This window comes from Diospyros lotus, chromosome 1 (genome assembly GCF_014633365.1).
Source record: "Diospyros lotus cultivar Yz01 chromosome 1, ASM1463336v1, whole genome shotgun sequence".
In the NCBI taxonomy this organism is placed as follows: domain Eukaryota; kingdom Viridiplantae; phylum Streptophyta; class Magnoliopsida; order Ericales; family Ebenaceae; genus Diospyros; species Diospyros lotus.
This window is the reverse complement of record NC_068338.1, coordinates 17,632,527-17,653,862: the sequence shown is the minus strand read 5'-3', so window position 1 is coordinate 17,653,862 and position 21,336 is coordinate 17,632,527. Positions and strand designations below refer to the sequence as shown.

General features: G+C 35.4%; 1 protein-coding gene across 1 annotated transcript; it reads right to left on the bottom strand.

Annotated features, from left to right (window-relative positions):
- Positions 1-397: 397 nt before the first annotated feature.
- Positions 398-3,025, bottom strand: LOC127795049 (G-type lectin S-receptor-like serine/threonine-protein kinase LECRK3). Its single transcript, XM_052326477.1, has one exon. It carries the CDS (start codon positions 2,977-2,979, stop codon positions 640-642), a length of 2,340 nt encoding a protein of 779 aa, XP_052182437.1. The 5' UTR covers positions 2,980-3,025; the 3' UTR covers positions 398-639.
- Positions 3,026-21,336: the final 18,311 nt, after the last annotated feature.

Sequence of the window (21,336 nt, the reverse complement as noted above, 5' to 3'; positions counted from 1 at the left end):
AAGTTTCAGATAATAAATACTTGTAAATCACTAAGACAATAACTTTAGAATGCTAGTTAACCACTAGGCAATGAATCACGTGATCCAATTGATCCTTACTGGGTAAAATTTAATGGAGTTTTATCATATTGTTGCTAAATGGTCAAGAAATTTCTTTGATATTGGAGTAAAAATATGTATTAATTTGCATAAGAATTTATTCAAGTCATCGACATCCTTGTAAAAAAAAGAGATGAAAATGAATGAATCGTAAATTTTTATGTGTGTTTCTCGAAATTAATCATTACAAATTGGAATTTTAGAAATAATATTTCTTTTTGAGGAAAGGGCAAAGTGTCAAATTGGAAACATTCATAAATGGGGCATATTAGCCAATTCATGATAAGGATACAATCTATGAATGGCTAATGTGATCTTATTTATAAGAATTCATCGAAGCTTAGTGACTAATATAACCCTTAAATCAAAATATAATAACAATTCGTCCTTCACCCTACAAATTATGATAACTTTAATTTGGCATGGTTAGCTTATTACCATTTCACATGCCTGCTTCCTATAACTCTTTATCATTAATAAGGGTGCCTCAACAGTAGTTTGGTGATTGAAACTGCATGCAGTGGCAAAAAAGCTTTATGATCAGATGGAACTTAGAAAGGAAGTAGGATCGGGAGGTGTTGGGATGTCCACGGTGCCTTCCAGCATTAGCACAACCTTCTTCATTGAAGGACGCATGGATGGCTCATCTTGTATGCACCACAGCCCCACTTTAACCATCCGCTCCAGTTGCCTCCTATCTATCTCTTCCTCGCCCACCAATTTTCTCAGCTCCCCCGCCTTGAAACAATCGTACACCCATTCCTCAATCACAGCCTCTTCCTCCACAAGGCTCCAATCCAAGCAGCTTCGACAACATATGATCTCTAGCAGCACAACCCCAAAGCTATAGACGTCTGCTTTGACTGTCACAGGGTGTTTTCGATGCCATTCTGGTGCCACATAGCCTCTTGTCCCTCTGATCCCCGTGAACGTGTTGGTCTGGTCCGGCTTCAAAAGCTTTGCCAATCCAAAGTCGCTGATTCTGGCGCGCCTGTGCTCATCCATGAGTATGTTCTGAGGCTTTATGTCGCAATGGATGATCTGCGTCTCGCACTCATTGTGGAGGTAGAGGATGCCTCTAGCAATGTCAAGAGCAATCCCGGTTCTTTCGTTCCAACTTGGTCGGCTTCCATGTGCGAAGAGGAAATCTGCAAGTGATCCGTTGCTCATGTGTTCATAGACGAGAAGCCTATTTGATCCTTGGATACAGTAGCCAATCAGCCGGACAAGGTTTCGATGATGAGTTCTGCCTATCACTTTCACCTCTGTCTGGAATTCTCTTTCCCCCTCCATTAACAAGTTCTCTAGTCTCTTCACGGCAACAACCTTTTGGTTGTACGGAATGGTCCCTTTGTAAACTGTTGCAGAAGCTCCTCTACCCAGCTCATGCTTGAATCCCTCTGTGATCTGCTCCATCTCAGAGTAAGTAAAAGCCCGAAGAGAGACATCCTCGCCCGATTCAAAGTCCACTTTCTCAGAGATCTTCCTGTACGCCCAAATGCGGTTTCTGTAAATAGCAACTCCAGAAATTAGCATGACAAGCAAGGCAACCCCAGCAAGTGAAACACCAGTGACTAGGATGCCCACTCTCTTCTCTTTCTTGATTTCCTTTTTAGGATCTTTGTTGGACACTGGTTGATCAGATGTACCCACTTTGACAATAGTATCGATGGTGTCCGATCCTGTCGCCCACTTCAAAGGAAGCTTTTGTTTTCTGCAACTGCCGTCGCTGCCAAACAGGGCAACCTCGCAATTACAGTCCTTGAGGCAGGCTTCTATACAGGCTTCTCTTGTGATCGACGAGAGCTCCACGTACGAAACTCTATACCAGTCCATTTTCTCCACAACCCTCATGTTGTACTCAACGCTCCGTTCCTGGTCTCTGCAGCTTTGCATAAAGAAGTTCCTTTGACAACCAGAAGCCCTGTTATCTGGGTTAATAAAGTTGTATCCTGGAAGGCACTTACAGTCGGTTTTGTTGTCTTTTGGAACACAGATTGAGTTAAAACCGCACAGACCTCTCGGAGAACACATATCGATTGGAGGTTGCCACAGACTAGTCCAAGTGCGGCTCCCCTTCTTTTCATATGAGTACACTCTGAAGATGCCATCCGAATCGATTCTCATCAGGAAAATTGTGTCCTCCTTTGGAAATCCTCCTCCTGCTACGTTCCATATGACGGCGTTACCTGAATCCAACATATAGAGACTGCCGTTATTGTTGAGATTCAGAGTGACATTAGGTCCTTTTCCGTACGTGCCCGAGGCCCAGTATGCGTATGGGTAGCCCTTCTCGACTGGATACTGGACAAGGTTCCCGTCACTTTGCATAACAAGCCTGAAAATGCCCGAGGAGTGATCCGTCTCTGAAGCGGCGGACACAAGCTGTTGATCTCCTGAGAGGGTCTGGCCAGGTAGAATTGTGTCAGTTGGGTAGTCAAAACTCTGCCAGATCCTCTTGTAGTTGAAGTTATAGAGCACGAAATTGCCGGTGTCGAGCATGGAAGCCGAAGAAATGTTCTCCGAAGTTTCAACAATGGGGATGCTCTGCCCTTGCGGGGACTGCAGTATGAGCCTGCCATCAGCAGTGAGCTGAAGGGTGAGATTGGTGGTAGCCGGTGGCGGATCATCCCGCTTTGCAGTCCACACCACCGTCTTGTCCGGAATTCCGGCCAGAAAGATTCCGACGGCATAGCCTCCTTTGCCTTGGGGGTAGAATCCGAAGGCATAGAGACCGGAGAGGGAGAGCCAGGAGGAGTTGCCGGTGGGCGTGAGAGAAGAGCCTCTGGTTATATTGCGAGCTCCTCCTCCTCCTGTTTGAGCCGCTTCTACGTTCCATATCGCAGAGACAATGAGAAGGATGAAGGTGGTTGCAGCCATTGAATTGTTTTGGCAAGCTTTTCTGCAGCTTGAAAAATATTAGGAATATATATATATATATATACATATATATTTCTTTTAACACGCCTTAGAGGAGACTTTAAAGGAGACTCGGCCCGTCAAACAAAAGTATCTCTGTCTCTCTGTCTCCCCATTGCTTCCTGCAAATTTAAGATTTTTATTTTTTTTAGTAGACACTGATAAAATTAGTATTTGACAGGAAGAGATGGAGTCAAAAATGAGTTGATCCACACATATCATTGGTGAATTGAAGACTTTTATAACGCGCATCTATTAAAGAATTGATGACTTTTATAATGCGTATAAGAAATGGTCTAGACGTGATTTTGGTTGAAAATGTTTCTTGGGATGTGATGGGGCATGGTCACTGAATGGTGCCAGAGAGAGCCGAGCCATGCAAGTTGAACATTAATGGCTGAGGCATCAGATCCTTTCATTTGGTAAGTTGAAATGTCTTTCAAGTAATACTTACGTCAGCTTAGAGGGACCAAAACACATGTCAAAAATATTAGGAATAGGTTTGGTTACCTATTCCTAATATATATTAGGAATAAGTCATCAATTTAGGCTTGAAAAATATTAGGAATATATATATGCATATATATTTCTTTTAACACGCCTTAGAGGAGACTTTAAAGGAGACTCGGCCCGTCAAAAAAAGAGTTGATCCACACCTACTATTGGAGAATTGATGACTTTTATATCGCACATATATTGAAAAATTGATGACTTTTAAATGCGTATAGGAGATGGTCACCGGATGGTGCCAGAGGGCTGAGCCATGCTAGTTGAACCATGCTGGCTGAGGTACCAGATCCTTTCATTTGGTAAATGTCTTTCAACTAATACTCGTTAAGGACCAAAGCTCATATTAATTTCTCATTAGTACATGTGTATCATTTAGTTTGGGCCACGTGGCATTTTGAGATTGGTCAACAAATTGATTATCTGCCTCCATCAAATAATTAATAAATTGTCTCTCTTTACTTCACATACGTTGTATTTTTCATCTTCTTTTTTAAATGGAAAACAACTCTTCTAATATCAACATTAATGGGATTTATATTAGTATCAATATATGTAAATAGTAAAAATTATGGATTTTACAATTTAGCAAGAGTAATGTTAAAATATAGAAATATATAAACAGTGCCAATAAATGGCTAAATTGATTAATGATAATAGCTCATTTATACAAAAATATTTGGATTCTAAAATTGATTAATAAGCATAAATATTATAATTCTTAAAAAGCAAAATTCAGTATTATAAAGAGTGAAATTGCCTAATATAATATTTAAAATTTTAATAAGGACCATACCAATATCATAAAATTCTAAAAAATATCGCTAATAGTATAATATATAGTAATATCAAGGATATTATATTTGTAATATTAATTTTTTAATACTATAAAAAATTTAAAAATAATTTTAATAAAAAAATTAGGCTATGTTTCGTTTCGTGTTTTAATTTTTAATTTTTAATTTTGAATTCATTTTCAGTTTTGTGTTTTGAATATCTGTTTTAACATTTATGAAAATACGTTCTTTTTATCATTTTGAAAAATATTTTTTTAAATAAAAAATTAGAAAACGTGCTTATTTTGAAATTTTGGAAAGAATTATTTTATGATATTTTATTCAATAAATTGATTATTAAATAATAAAATTAACTCTTTTTAATGAAATTCTATTATTAAAATAAAATAATAAATTTAATTAATGAATTGGTGACATTTGAGCAATAATTTATATTAAATATTATTATACATAATATGTGTAGCACACTTAATATTATACAATATGTTATCGCATATTTTTAATTATATTATAAATATATTATATTTTTAAAATTTTAAATAAATATATAATTTTATGGCTGTGGATTTTCTTCTTCACTGTTGCAATGTCACTGGTAAGGGGATCAGGGCCCGCCGTTGGCAGCTGAAGGCTCCATGGTCGCGAATGTTGCCTTTCGTTGTTACCGGTCATCGATTTTCTCCTCCAACGCATCATCTCCGACCGCAACCTCTCGAGCGTCTCTGCCATGTTCGATTGACCATGGCCTTGTGCATTGCCATGGCCATCGGTCTTTATTGCTTTACCATGGCCATCATTTCTTGCCCTTGCCATGACAGTGGATGTTGCTTGGCCATAGGCATTATCAAGCCATCATCATTAGCTTCCTGGAGAGAAGAGATAGAGAGAAACGAGAGATTTGTGTGCGAGATTTGGGAGAAGGGGCGGTTGTTTTCCTCGTTTTGGTGTTTCTAGCGTGTTTTGGCTTAAAACACTTAAAACAAACGTGTTTTGGGTTTCATTTACAATTTTTTTTCTTATTTTCGAAAATACGTTTTTGAAAATAACAAAGTAAACGTGTTTTTCAGTGTTTTGAAAACTGAAAAGTCAAAACGGGCTGAAAATAGCAAAGAGAATGCAACCTCAAATTCTTATATAATCTTTATAAAATTTATCAAAACAATATGATTGCAGTAATTTTGTAATTAAAAATAAATATTACAATTTGTACTCATACTAGAAAAAAATATCGCATTTATCTATTAAAAAATTAAAAAAATAGATTAACCACATTCTTTTATATACAAATTGTATATTTTTATTCTATAAAGATGTAATGCCCGCCTCCTAGAGATCTCGCTACCAAGAGAAATTGAGGGGTTGTTAAAAAAATGGCATAGATATAATTTGAGTTAAAACCAACCACAATTATATCATTAGCCAGTACAGGCCCACAAACATATATACATATACAATCAATCATCCCTCTTGTTTATCGAGCTCAATTGCTCATACTACACAAAATAAAAAGGGCAATAAAATTAAATTACAAAATTAAACTCTTTCCTGCTTGCTCTCACAAAGACACCCCAAGGATCTTTTGGTTGGGGGAGTCCTGTACACATACATCTAAACCCCAAAAGACTCAGGCTCCACTCGACTTGGCCCTTCCATAGCTTTTCCTTACTTGGAATGACACAGAAACAAAGTGAGCCACAAGCCTCAGCAAGTAAATAAAACAAAATAACGTGAGCACAAAGATTTAGAGACATGAATAATCAAGATGAAATAGAATAAATATCTCATGACAATAACATAACCTCACGATACCATGCCTCACCACACATGTCATATAGCGGTATACGTGCATACCATACCAACCAGCTATCACGCATTGACCATAGGCCAGACAAGCATTACAAAACATAAGGGTAAATTAAATAATGAAAACATAACGATCTAGACCTACCCATCATACATCACATCTTACCAAGATCTTTCTCACATCCTCATCATCAAGGTCAACGCCCCATCACGCACCGAGTCCACATTGGTGGGCATCTCGAGCTGAAGCTCTCATGTCACAGTTCATAGAACCACATCCATCACGAGCCCAAGCTCGCGTATCATATCCAACATAACCATCAGGAGCCGTAGCTCCCACATGCACTAGATAACAGAACCATATCCATCATGAGTTGAAGCTCTCACATGCACTAGATATCACTAGGCAAGCATCAGGGGTTAATACCCCACATTCACCAGCATACATGGCGCAAGCATCATGAGCCAATGCTCCACATGCACTCAATATACTAGGCAAGTGTCACCATATGCACTAGACATAGCTAGGCAAGCATCACCACATGCACTAGACATAGCAAGGCAAGCATCATGGCCGGGCCAAATAATTTAGGGATATCCGATGGACTTAGTCCGCCACACAAGATAGTAATCTAGAAGTAATGTCACCCATTATGGGATAAACACAACCTGGAACATACATAATCACATGCACATATTAATCTTTCCAAGCTATTACTCACCATGGTCATGTTTAAGTATTCCCCAAATACGCTATATAATAACCACATGTTCCCACATTCATGCTATACCATCATAAACAAACACATATATTTATGACCATACCCTTTCCTTCCCAATCACATGCCCACATATGTCAATTTCAGTGATTGACCTAAACATTAGATAACAATGTTGATTGGCCAAAGAATACAGACAAGACAACATCGAAGTCTTGCATAAGCTACACCTTAACCAAGGAAGCATCATTACTTAAGAAAGATATGGTGAATCAAACCCTATTTAGGCTTTCAACAAGATTCTACATGAACTCAATATTATCATAAGGGTAATTAAGTAAGGGAATAGGCATGAATCATGATTTCTGTAATACCCTTAGATATCGTAAATAATAAATCGAAATTTATTATTAGAATTTTTAAGTGTTTATCAATAGGGCAAGTATAAATTTATTTTTTTAAGTTGTATGTAATTTATTTAGTCTAAATCATAGTATATATAGTATAATTAAAATATGCTTATGAACCAGAAATTATATGGTATGTATTTTCTTATTGTTATAAGGTATATAGTAAAAATATCATAATTGGAATTGGGATTTTGTATTAGTGTATGTATATTTATATATAAACTCGAATATAAGTATGTATGTATCTATGTATGTATATCATATATATATGTATATATGTATGTATATTAAAAAAAAATCCAGAAAATCTAGAAAAAATCAGAACAGACGCGCGGCCATGCTCTGGCCGCACCTGCAACAAGCAAACCAAGAAGAGGGGGGCATTTAATGAAGGAATGACCGTCGGAGTGGCTTTCCGGATGCGTGGCACTCGTGATGGGATAACTCGTGGCAAGTTTCGGCTATAAATAGCCGCGTTCGAGCAGCCCCTTTCATCCAAAATTTTTACTTCTTAGATTGAGCATTTGGGGCAGCGTTTGCGAGTTTTGAGAATAGGGTTTTAATCCTTACTTCGTGGGCAACATTTCTGGAGCATTTGGTTGCCAGCGGAGTAGCAGAGAGGGAGAAATCAAGCTCATTGGAAAATCGCACCATTCGTCGGAGCTGCGCCTTCGATCGGCAAATCGAGGTACTTCGTGTTGTTTTTTCAGAAATCTAAGCCTATATTCGGGTTTGGGAGGTCGAATTTAGGGGAAGGGGAAGCTTCGTTTAAAGTTTGGAGGTCGGAATCATCGTCGGCGGTGAGGCAGCTGTCGGAGATGATGATGCAGTCGGGTGCGTGCAGCCACGCACCCGTGAGTAAGAAGAAGGCGCGTGGCTTGCACGCGCCCGCCAGGAAGAAAAGAAAAAATAAGAAAAGAAAAGAAAGGAAAAGAAAAATAAAAAGAAATAGATAAAAATGTTGCAAAAATTTCTATTAAATCTGGAATTTTGTTTATGTCTTATTTTGTGAAAAATATTCTGGAAAATGCTAAATTAATTATTTATTTAAATAAGTTTTGCTATTATGGAAATAAGAAAAAATAGGAATTTAATTTGAAAAATTCCAAGAAAATTCCAGAAGACTAGAAATATTAATTAAAGAATATTAGTAAAGATAAATTGGATTATATGAAAGTCTAGATAATTATTATGTAATTTTGAAGAAATAAGACTTAGAAAATAAAGAGAAATCTTAGAAATTATGAGAAATAGTGAATTAATATTCTGGAAGTTCATTAAATGTTTTAGGAATCCTTGGGGTAAGAGGATTGAGAAATAGCTTGCTCAACACAGTTTTTTAGGCCGACACGGTTTTCGAGGCAACTTAGTAGTAAGTGTACTGTTACAAGCTTAGTACGGTTATAAATGTTTATTTTTGAGAATGCTTTCATCATATTGACATACTCTGATATGTACCCATCATGTAGACTGCATACATGACATGACTATGAAATGCATAAATACACGTTAATATCATTGATCACACGCATTGAAGCCGTAAGGAGTACGAATTGGCACCGCTATCTTACCAAAGGGTGCCCCCAGACACCCCGGTTTCGAAAGAGGTGGCCGTAAGAACGGTAGGTAGCATGAGGGGTGCAGTTGACACCTACGATGAAAGACATTGCATACACATATGATATAACATTATGTACTCTTACTTAGATGATTCATCATCTAATTTGGGTTTTTGCCCCTAGAATATTCAACGTTTCAGTCGGGACTTGCAGTGATGGTATAGAGGTTGAAGATGTGTAGTGACGCGAGTCATCAAGAAACGAGCAAATGTGCCATGTTATGATGTAATATAAATAGTTCAAAATTATGTACGTTTTGATTTATCTTCAGAAGCTTATGTATCAACTTTGTAATAAGTGCCATGTTCAGTTATTTATATATGTAATGCCATGAGCAGGTTCGATTCAGCTTCCGCTTTATAAGATTGTATTTAACTCTAGTGTATAAATTATTTCGTCAAGCACCAGATAGGTCTTGGGGAATTTCGGGAATAATGTAATTTAGAAAAAAAAAAAATAAGACCCAAATTTTCTAAGGCATAATACGCCTAGGGTAAGTGGGGTGTTACAATTTCATCCAAGGAATGGGTAGGCCATACAAAGAGAATTCAATAGGCGTAGATTTCCAATTCTCGATTTCAATTATGCATTTCAAAGGGAACTCATGGTTTCAATATTTGTCCAAATGGCCAAAATATTATACCAAATTGAATCCTCTTGAGTCTAGTTTATAACCAAAAAAAAAAAAAAAATAGAACTTAATTCCAATATTTCTACAGAAAGTTATGGCTAAAACTGTACGACTGCGCAAAGGTATCCGGAACCTATAGTCGACTAACAAAAAGTTTAGTCGACTATTGAGAGCCTTAGTCGACTGGGCCGAGAGCTGGTCTTCTGTGGGTCACTCATTAGTCGACTATTGACCAACTATTGACCAAAATAGTCGATTATTAAGATCAGAAACGCACAGAAATGATCGAAAACACCCCAAACTCATCCAAAACTCACCATAATCCATCCAAACCCCAAATACATCATTCCAATGGGAAGATGAGGTGATACAAACCTCATTACGACACTCTATTTAACAAAAACCAAAGGAAAATTATACGAGGTACAATCAACCAGATTTCTATGCAAAACCTGATCTCATGACAACAAACCCCAAAACTCTCAAATTTAAACCAACCATCACAATCCACTAGCACACCCAAGAACCCTCAAACCCAATTTTCACATTTACCCTAAGAATCAAGCTAGGGTTTTGAAAGATATGAAGAAGAATGAAAGGAACTTGCCTTTTCAAAGAATTGAAACAATTTTGATTCGTTATTTCCTTGCCTCTAGCTCCCAAATGAAGCTCCAATCCAAAATAAACGAGCTACCTTGAAGAATTTGATGAGAAATTGAGAGATTGAGAAGGAGTGAAGAAGAGAAAGGCTTGGAGAAGGAAGAGAACGAGAATGGGGAAGGGTTGGGCTCTCACATGTATATATACATCACATTTACACATTTGCCCTTCACCTTTTCATTTAATCCCCACAATATCCTTTACCACTTATTTTAATTCAAATAACACAAAATTCTTTTACACACCCATCATTATTTATTTTGTTTATCCTCATTTAAGCCAAGTAATATTAATCATTATCCGAGCAAAATAATTTCCGGGACATAACTCTGATTCACCCGATACCAACATATATCACACATCAAATGCAACATGACTCGCACATATAAGTCTTGACTTTCCCCACACATTAAATATTTTAACATTTAGACCAAATAATACTGAAATATAACATATTTATAAATAATGGCCAAAATAGCTTAGACCAGGCAACGAGTCATTACAAAAGATTTTAATTTGATTGAGTCTATTTTGTCGACTAAATAAATAGCATTGACTAATTAAGTATTGTTGATGAGACCATACTGATATTGTGCTCTTTGTTTTGGTTTTGATGATGAAAAACAAAGTGGTTCATACGGCATAAGTTAACATAAGTTTTGAACTACTTTTTGGTTTCAACTAAAAAATCAATTCTCTATAAAAATCAAAACAATCTCTAAAAGAAAGTCTATCACGTGGATTATTTGAAGCTCGTTAAAGATTGGAAATGATATGTTTTCTTCAAGTGAGTTTCAAATTTAGATTTCAAAGAATGGAGAAAATGGAAGTCTTTAAACCAAAGGGTATTTTTGAAACTTAAAAGCATAATGTTGACAGTTTCAAATAACATGTATGGAAGTCTTTAAACCAAAGGGTATTTTTGAAACTTAAAAGCATAATGTTGACAGTTTCAAATAACATGTGACAGTATCTTTTGTTTGGGAAACAATATCGATAGATTAATCTAAATTGTCAACCTTTTATTATGATTTTTTCCCAAACTGTCGATAGTTGTTTAAAATTTATAACTAATATGTCGACAACCTTCAAGAAATTGCCGACTATTTTTATCGCATGAACTTCCAATAGTTAGTTTTGGAGCACATTAAATACACTCCAACTACCTTGAACGGTCAAATTTTTGGCAGCACTCACCCTCAACTATAAATTCTTGGTTGATGCAGCATTTATGGGGTTAGAGAACATTCATTACAAGTGCCCAAGTGCTCCAACTTACAAGTGCTCATCATTTTTTGTTTCTTATGCTTTAAATTGTCATAGCTTTTCTCAAGGCTACTGTTACATTCATTGTTGCTATTCATTTTCAAAGCCTTGTATCGGTTGAGAGACATTGTAATTAAGAAGTTTAATTCTCAAATTCTCTTTTTTTTTTTACTGTTTAGGGATCTAAAAGCCCAAGAAAATATGATTCCGTCGCTAAATAGAATTTTAATTTTATTTTTCTTAAATTATTCAAATCTAGGGACTAAAAATCATATCCGTCGCTAAATTTAATGACATAATTAATAATTCCGTCCAGGGGTGGAGCTAGAAATTTTAGGCAGGGTGGGCAAAAAAAAATAATTAAAATAATATAATAATAAAAAATTAAAAAAAATAAATTACATATATTATATATACAGTATAAGTTTTGAAATTAAAGGGTGGGCAATTACAGAGTCACTGGTGGCTTGGTTCTTAGAAAAATTAAAAAAATAATAAATTATACATATACAGTGAGAATTTTTCAAATTGAATGGTGGGTAATTGCCTACCCTTGGCTCTATGTAGCTCTGCCCTTGATTTCGTTGTTAAAAATTTAAAATTTTTTGTTTTTAATGTTTTTTATACATTAGTGATGGAATATTATTCTGTCGCTAATTTGCGTTGCTAATTCGTCGTTGATCTATCATTAATTCTACGAAACTATTTTTTCGAAATCCATCGCAATTTCGTCATTGATCCGTCACAAAATGGTGACGAAAATTTCCGTCGCTAAATTCCAAATTTCTTGTAGTGTTGGTTTACCAGTGTCAATGTAAGCTGATACACTCACCTTGCCTTGGTTCACAAATTATATATTAATTTAAATACAATAGTCTAGTTAATAGTTCTTGATATGTTGCCGCAATGACTACTGAGAAATCTTTTTACTCCGAGAACTCTGTTTCCATAATTTCCACTTAAACTTCAACATTGCTTAGAGTTGATCATTTAAAAACAAGACCATCTTTATTTTAGAACCAATTTTCTTATTGCTATATTCAGAAACCATTGCTGTTATGTTTCCAATTTGTAAGTCAATTCTATCTTAAATAAATTAAAAATTGTTCAATATCAACTCTAATTGAAAATTAAAATCAATTCTAATTTAAATTTTCATCGCTAATTTTTTTATTTTTTATTTTTTATTTTTTTAATAAAATAATTATTATTTTTTTAATTTTTTTATATGTTTAGCAACAAAAATTTTTCGTCGCTAAATATTTTTTAATTTTAAATTTTTTAATAAAATAATTATTTTAATTTTAAATTTTTTAATATTATTTAGCAATAAAAAATTTTCGTCGCTAAATTTTAAAAAAATTACAGCATCGACGATGGAAATATTTTCATCGCTAAATTTTAAAAAAATTCATTTAGTGACAGAAATTTTTTCATTGCTAATTCGTCGCTATTTTGGTGATGGATCCATCGCTACAAAAATTTAGCGATGAGGATTTCAGCTACGAATATTTTTCGTCGCTAAATTGATTTAGCAACAAATTTTTGGACTTTAGCGACATAATATTTCCTTCGCTAAAACCTGAAATTCTTGTAGTGTAGCAAGTGCTAGATGGCCTACAAATATTGTAGGAGGTTGTATCATCTAGCATTCTTGCTAGAAAGCTTATCTTGTAGATATGGGGTTATTTCTCTTAATTAGTGGATTGATTTAAAAATCCTTAGTGATGAGCTAAGATAGTGGACTAGACTTTATTTAAGCCGAACCACTATAAATCTTTGTATTATTCTCTTGCTTGCACTTTTTGTTTATTTTATTGCTTCAAGTATTTCCTTGACAATTATCACTTGTGTTAAATCATATTTTTCATATAAAGGAATTTGATTTTCTCTCAAATTTTTAAGTATACCAATTCACCCTCCTTCTTGGAAGTGTGTCTTAGCACATTATTTTTATCACATACAAACTACTTATATTTGGTCTTATAATTTTGCACGAACTTTCTCTTGTAGCTTTCAAGGGGTGGAAGCTACTAAAGAGTTTAGTAAATTATACGAATTATCTCTTAAAATCTGTTGTCATGGTAGAAAGTATGTTTTATGTTTTGAAAATAGAAAAAAATATTTTTGTCATTTTAAAGTAGAGTAATTTCTTTCCCTAAATATTATTATTATTGTCAAAATATAATAATAAATTTATAGTTGAGAGATAATCTTTTAGAGGTCTCTAGGAGACCTATAAATAGTAGATAGTCAAATAGCATAGTGTTAGTATTGTGTGCTCTTATGCTAGATTTGGATGACATTTAGCTCGCTTATTTTTATGTATTAATTGTATCTTTATATAAATCAATAAAATATATAGTTTTCTTCATTCATATTTTCTCCAATCAATTATATAAATAAATCCATGGATCTTCTATGTGAGAATATTGTTCTCAAGGTATTGAAACTGTATGACAGGATTCTCTGGTAACAGAACTTCTTAAATTATTCCTAGTTCTTAGATTCTTTAGATGAGAACTCCGATTAATCGAGTGTGGACTAGCACAGGGGTTCCTACCTCGTTGGATTTTCGAGATACCAATGGGAGGATGGTGTGTTGTGTCCCATATGACATGAGATATTGCTAGTAAATATGTGGGTAGTCATTAGGGAACGATCAACTAAATGTGACGTTGATTACTGACTACATGGCCTGGTGGATAATGGTTGAGTTATCAAGTTGCGATGGTGTGTTGATTCTTAGACTTGAACTGACATGGTTGTTGTGTGCATTGGTGTGCGGGATTTGCTAATGAGTTGAACCATCCAATTGGGAGATGGAATGCTCATCTATATGGTTCCGTATTGTTGGTATATGGAGGTAAGTGTTGGGAATATGATCCATTGCCCTCGTCGGTATTTAATGGGGTGAATGTCTTATTTGATTTACTATAAATGTGAAGGGATAATCCTTGGTTAGGGAAAATTGAAAGTTAAGAAAGGTGTTTCTTGATGTGTCATCTGGTCACATTAATGAGGACTGACACATAAGTGATGAAATGATTATATCACACGGTAATCGTCAACTATAATAGGTTCACTTGAAATGAGACTTCACTTGTACCTATATTGTCTTGAACAGCTGCTGGGCACTATTTAGGAACTCTCAAAATGTCATTAGAATTTGGAAAAGTTTGGGTAATGGGTTAAGGGGTTGATTGATACTTAAAAGGGCTTTAGTGTTATTTGATTGCTAGCGAGTAGTGAACCTAAAAAATCACACACCATATAGTGTTGCGACATCGCATGCCCAAAATGTGATTGGAAATGGTTGGTTAAAAGTTGACCCTTGGCCCTTCCTGCAAATAGTGCATAGTGCATAATACATAGTGCATAGTGTATAGTGTATAGTATGAAATCAATTATTGATTGTACATTAGATTGGCGACAGATTACAAATAATGCATAGTGAAATTAATTATTGATTGCACAGTAACAATGGGGGGTTGCGCTGATGTGAGGCTGGATTTCAATTTGGGAAGGAAGAAAAGGAAAAAAAGGGAGGGGGTTGATTTTCTCCTTCTCTCTCTTTGCGTGCAACTTCTTCTTCCTCTTCTTCTTTTGTTTATTTCTTCTGCTACCAGAAATATTTTACGTGTAATTGTTACGCATAAAATTTTGAGATGCGAGCACCGGTGATATGCAGGTCCTTTGTGTTTAGCACAGAAAGAGGTGATCGGAATGATACCTTACTGCATACCAAGTGTGGATAGGCTAGGAGCACCACAACGTAAGGTGGATACGATCTCAATACAGAAATTGTTTATGTACCCCAACCTTAATTACATGGGACAACATGAATGCATTTATTTATATTCTTTTTATGAATATGCATGTTGCTTAAATGTCCAAGCTAACATATAGCATCAAGTGATAGGAAGGACCGGAACAAGTTACTCTGATGGGCCTACGCGAACTTTCCAGGGGGTCACCCATCCTTGAGCTTCCCCATCTCAAGCATGCTTAACCCCGGAGTTCTTTGCCTACATTTAGCCCAAAAGATATCCAGCTGGTATTGTTTCTTTCCTTACTTATTCTCGATATATACTATTGTTCTTTAGGCTCTTGGGGTATTACATTCTCCCCCCTTGAGCACATGATGATGTCCTCGTCATGCGACCTTACAACTGGTCCCAGATCTTCTCCCATTTGGAGGCTGCCATCCTAGAAACCTGCTAGGAGCCGTTCCCTGTACAGGCACTCGAGCCCCAGCGCCACTCCCCGCTCTCATTGAATCGCCTTCACTAAGGGTTGGCTCTGATACCATCTGTAACATCCCGCATCGAGCGATAGGAAGGACCGGAACAACTTATCCTGATGGGCCTATGCGAACTTCTCAGGGGATCACCCATCCTTGAGCTTTCCCAGCTCAAACACGCTTAACCCGAGAGTTCCTTGCCTACATTCAGCCCAAAAGGTATCTAGCTAGAGTTATTTCCTTCCCTACTTATCCTCGATATATACTACCCTACTCTAGGCTCTTGGGGTATTACATTCTCCCCCCCTAAGCGCATGACGTCCTCGTCATGCGACCTTACAATTAGTCCCAGATTTTCTCCCATTTGGGGGTTGCTATCCTAGAAGCCTGCCAGAAGCTGCTCCTTGTACAGGCCCTCAAGCCTTGGCGACACTCCCCGTCTTCATTGGACTGCCTTCACCAAGGGTTAGCTCTGATACCACTTGTAACATCCCGCATCGAGCAATAGGAAGGAGAAAAACAACTTTTCCTAACGGGCCTACACGAACTGCAAAGGGGGTCACCCATCCTTGAGCTTCCCCAGCTCAAACACGCTTAACCCCGGAGTTCTTTGCCTACATTCAGCCTAAAATGTATCCAGCTAGTGTCGTTTCCTTACTTATCCTCGATATATACTACCTTTTTCTAGATTCTTGGGGTATTACACAAGCTATGCACGGTGTGTATATTATATTCCGTTGCCTATATTTGATACATGATAAAAAAACTTATTTTTACCTGTACCGCTGTACATTCCTTTTATATAGTTTGTTTTTTGCACGAACCCTTCGATACTTAAGTCAATTAATTCAAAAATTGAAAAAGTATGCAATATTTATAGTAGAAGTATATTTTTTGTAGAGTTCTTTGCATACTTGAGGAATGGAAGGTTACCCCCTATATAGAGAGGTTGAAGTAGACAGGTAAGAGAATATCCACATCTTTCAGGATTATCTGTTCCAAGCAAAGACTTCGATTATAAGTTGACACATTCTTGGTGGGGACATAGTTCGAAGAGTCTACGCAAGACTTTTAAGTCCCCTGGAGACTGCTTCCCTTGGATCTAGAAGAAATTGGCTGCAGGGTCTCCTAGAGACCTTTTTTATCGAGAAAGTCTCCCAAGCCCCTAAGGCCCCTATTTGGGCTTGTCTTAGAAACCTATACAATCACTTGTTGCTGAAAGAACACTAGCTTGCAACTAGCCCGCAACCCCTCACACTATTGATGTGTAAATACAAAATACAATGACTTATAGAACCTTTAAAAGCACCAAACACAAAGAAGCAAGTCAAGAATAAGAAGGTTCAACTTATTTAATTATACAACAACCCTAATTAATTCTCCAACAACTTAAGATCACTCCTTTGATTATAAGACACAAAGGCTTGTCAGTGTCTTTAATAGAGCCAACTTCTTCCTTTTAAAGTCTCCTAATAAATGTCTATAATCATTGGAGGAGGGAGGACTCAACATTTTTGAAATTCAAAGATAAAGGTCTTGTCATTTTCATTCTAAATAACCAACTCAGTTTTGCAACATGGTTAACTTATAATTTCAACAAATAAGCACAAATTTAACAAATTTTAGCTTATGTGATTAGAAAACAATATATTTAAAAAATGTTCAACATTCAATCAAAAGAAGAGATAGCTTGAAATGGTAGATATTATCAACATATATGATTAGAGAAACATAATTTTTTGGCATAGAAAAGGATATGACCATTAGCATTCAAATGATGAGAAATTAGTATGCAAAATTCAATAACACAAGCTAATAGTGAAAGAACATTGACTCACATGTTTGATTATTTTGAGAGGAAATGTAACTTTGATCCGTATTACAACAAAATGATGGACACTCATATCCAAATACAATATATAAGGTCAGGGATACGTTACATAAGGAATTATAAGTTCATTTGAGGTTATCAAATGTAAGACAAAAATTGTTTCAAAAAAAAAAAATAGTTGATATTCTGACAGTTGTCAGTTGACTAGTTGAAAAATCACTAGTCAATTGAGCAAGTTTTAGAAAAGCACAATCTTCCATGATGAAGCTAGAAGAAGTTCATCTAATCAAATACAATCCTAGCTGGATCGATCTTTACATAGTATTTCACTATGGAGCTATAAGAAATTCAAGCAGTGGAATACAATCCTTGCTAGATCGATGCAATTACCTCTTACTTGCAAAGCATCATGCTCCCCAAATCTTGAATTGAAAGACAAAAGTTGCAGAGGAAAGCATCCCATTAAACCTTAGAACACGAGGTTCTTTATCAGAGGTCTTAAAACACCCTTCTCATTAGAATATTTTTTCACATCATAATTTGAAAACTTTTTTAAAAAAAATATTTCCCTTAAAGGCCCTTCGACAACTCTTGTGTTATATACCTTACTTTCAAAACTTTCATTTGCTTAACCTTCTATTTTTATTATTTATATTTTTTCAAATTCACTAGAGATTATTGTCCTAAGCGACCTTTAGGGAGGTTTACTTCAAGTGCTTTGCCTTTCTATCTAAACTCTTATGTTTAGCTTAGTTTATTAAGGTGAGGTATTTGTGTGTGTGCTCATTTTTATGGATCAAACCTAGTTTAATACATAACTCGTATTAAGAAATTCAAATTTGCAATTAATTCCAAAGTACCGAGGTTTAAAGAAAAAAGATCTTTGTGCTTTTCGACTAGTCTTTAGAAACCTTAGAATAAATTTATAAGTTACTACGACTAAACATATGAACATAAAGAAATCATTCATTTTTGCCAAAATAAAATAACTTGCTTTAAATGAAATCTAAGTTCGTACAACGAGTTTAACAAGTTTAATATACTCAATATCATAAAAGTAAAATTTATACATGCTTCTAGTGCATCACGTATAACATTTACAAAACGTGACATGCCATTTAAAAAAAAAAAATACATAGTGAAACTTTCAAAATCTACACTTCATGTACTTCATTTTCCTTAGAATCGATCGCCTTACTTGAAATATTTGAATATTCTATGGGATGTATCCAAGTTAAAAGTTGAATCTTCTGATGAACCCCACAAAATAAAATATTTATATAAAATATATATATGAAAGAAAATAAAAGTTTCTATTAAGTGATGGCACTTGTGGCCATGTCATCGTGCTTCCCAGAGCTTTGTGTGTATAAGGTATCAAACCAGTCAGGAGTGCCATGGCGCAAAGTTAAATGAAATCCTCAACATAGCATAGCCTCAGTTGTGAATCTAGATTCTATCGCATCACAGTACTTGTGGATATGTTTTTCATGATCCTCAATCCCTTCAAAAACCTTTAATGGTGAATAACTAAACCTTCAACAGGAATTGGACTTAGAAACATTTAAAAAATCCTACATCGATGACTACTTTGTTCTCTATTTTGATTATTTCGTCACAAACATTGGAATTAGTTTTAAATAATTTCTTTTTTTATTTTCTATTTCAATAATTTCAAAATCCATTTTTGCTAAAGTTTTCTTTTAAAATCGAAAGAAATATATTTTTTATTCCTTCTTAAAATTTGTAGAACCAAGGGGTCTTTCCTCAAATTTAATTGATTACGAAACTAAATAAGTGATGGCTTGAGAAGTGTGTCAAAGCCGTGTTTGGGAACAAGAGGTTACTGGATGGAAAGGGGAAGACGTAATGGAAGTAACAGTCAAAAGAACATTCAAGACTTTGATTTCTGTACACTGGAGGACTGAATCAAAACGTCTAACGGAAGCACAAGAAAAGTGGGTTTGAACTGGGATGGGAGACTTGTAGTGTCTCCATTAAGGAGATTTTTATTGAATATGAGATTGGTTAAATGCATCTATATGGCCCTTTTTCGTCACTCTTTCTTGAACTATGATTTGCTAAGGAAGAAAACATATTGATAAGGGAAAAAAAGAAGGGTCTTGGCTTCATAGAGACGGGGAGAAAGTTAGAGAGAAAGAGGAGAGAGTAACAAAAGATTAAGGGGGAGAGATAACAAAGATCGAGATTTAGAGGATAATCACTTAAATCCTAATTTAAATGCCCCTGTTCTATTAGGCAAACCCAATTATATATATATATATATACATACACACGTTCAGCTTCATTGATATTCCAGCGAACTCGTTCTGAGCTCTTTCTGCGAGCTCTTTGCCGCGAGCTCTTTCCAGCGAGCTCATTTCTCAAGCTCTTAGCGCGAGCTTGTCCAGCGAGCTCTTGCCCAACCCTTTGACCGCGAGCTCGTTCAGCAAACTCTTGTTCGCCTCATGACCTTGAGCTCGTCCCATAAGCCGTGATCGCAAGCTCATCCCGAGCTCTTTTCGTAAGCTTTTGCCATCAAATTCGTCCCAAGCTTTTTCCATAAGCCTTTGAATGTGAACTCTCTGCTCACATCCTATCCATTTACATTTTCTTTAAATGTAAAAGTAAATGTTTTCATTTTCTTTAATTTATATTTTACCTTTCATTTACTTTAATACATAAATGTAAATAAGAAAGTACCCCCCATTTAGATTCAATAAAAGTATCAAAAAAATCAAAATCCATAACAATAAAAAGATAAAATTTTAGTTTTAGTACAAATTCACGAATTTGCGATTTCATGACCCTTGAAATACATAGTTTCCATTTCTTGAAAAATTCATTAAAAATCATTCTTACAACAATGAATGTTAGTTATCAACATACCGAGAGTTAGTTTTTCAAAATGAAGATATTTATAAAAATATGTTCTAGTTGGCCCTTCGCCTTAGAAAAAGTTCAGATTTATTTTGACCGAAAATTTGAAAGCGAATTTTGAAATTCACTTTAGAAGATTCTTTTAAATATTTTTAAACTCCTCATGTGTATAAGAATGAAGGTAGTTTGGTTTTCATTTGAACAAAACAACATTTGATATGAGTGATCAGTTATCCAGTATTGTGAGATGGGCATAAAATATATATAAGTATGGAATCAGCTTATGAGAGAAAATATTTTTGGGTTGCCATTCTTTCTTATGATTGAGATATAAGCCTAAATGCAAATAGCTGTATACTAGAACCAGTTAAGTGAATTCAAGGAAATTATAAGAAGGGAAAAATAACATATTAAATCTCTAATACTCCTCAAATGCTGAATCAAGCTTTAACCTTAAATAACATCTCCCAAAATTACTTCTAGGTTATAATTTACATCTTAAACATGAAAAATGTTATGAAGTAAGATATGATGAATTATCTGATGATGGTAAAATACCCGGTATGGGTAAATGGTGTTGAAAATATGAATATTGAGAAACAAGAATTTACATACATGTGGTTGGCAAATGCATACATGATACATACATGTACATGTTACATATATATGTTTTGCGCACCTATTATTTTGCGCTGAGGGAGAAAGGGTACCCTAGAGCACCTGGCGCAGGATGAGGTGGCCAAAGCCCGACAGGTTTGCTCCATATTTATTTGTGAGGTTTTATGAAATTTATGCACTTTTGCATGCATCGAATTATGGCTTAAGAGTCGAAAAAATTGATATTGATAATGAAATGATGCACTCTTGCATGTATTGATTGATGGCTTGCAAGCCTACGAGAATTGATAATGACATTGAAATTTTATGCACATTAGCATATTGATACATAGTG

Coding starts and splice junctions, on each gene's coding strand:
- LOC127795049 (XM_052326477.1), bottom strand. CDS start 2,979: ATGGCTGCAACCACCTTCATCCTTCTCATTGTCTCTGCGATATGGAAC.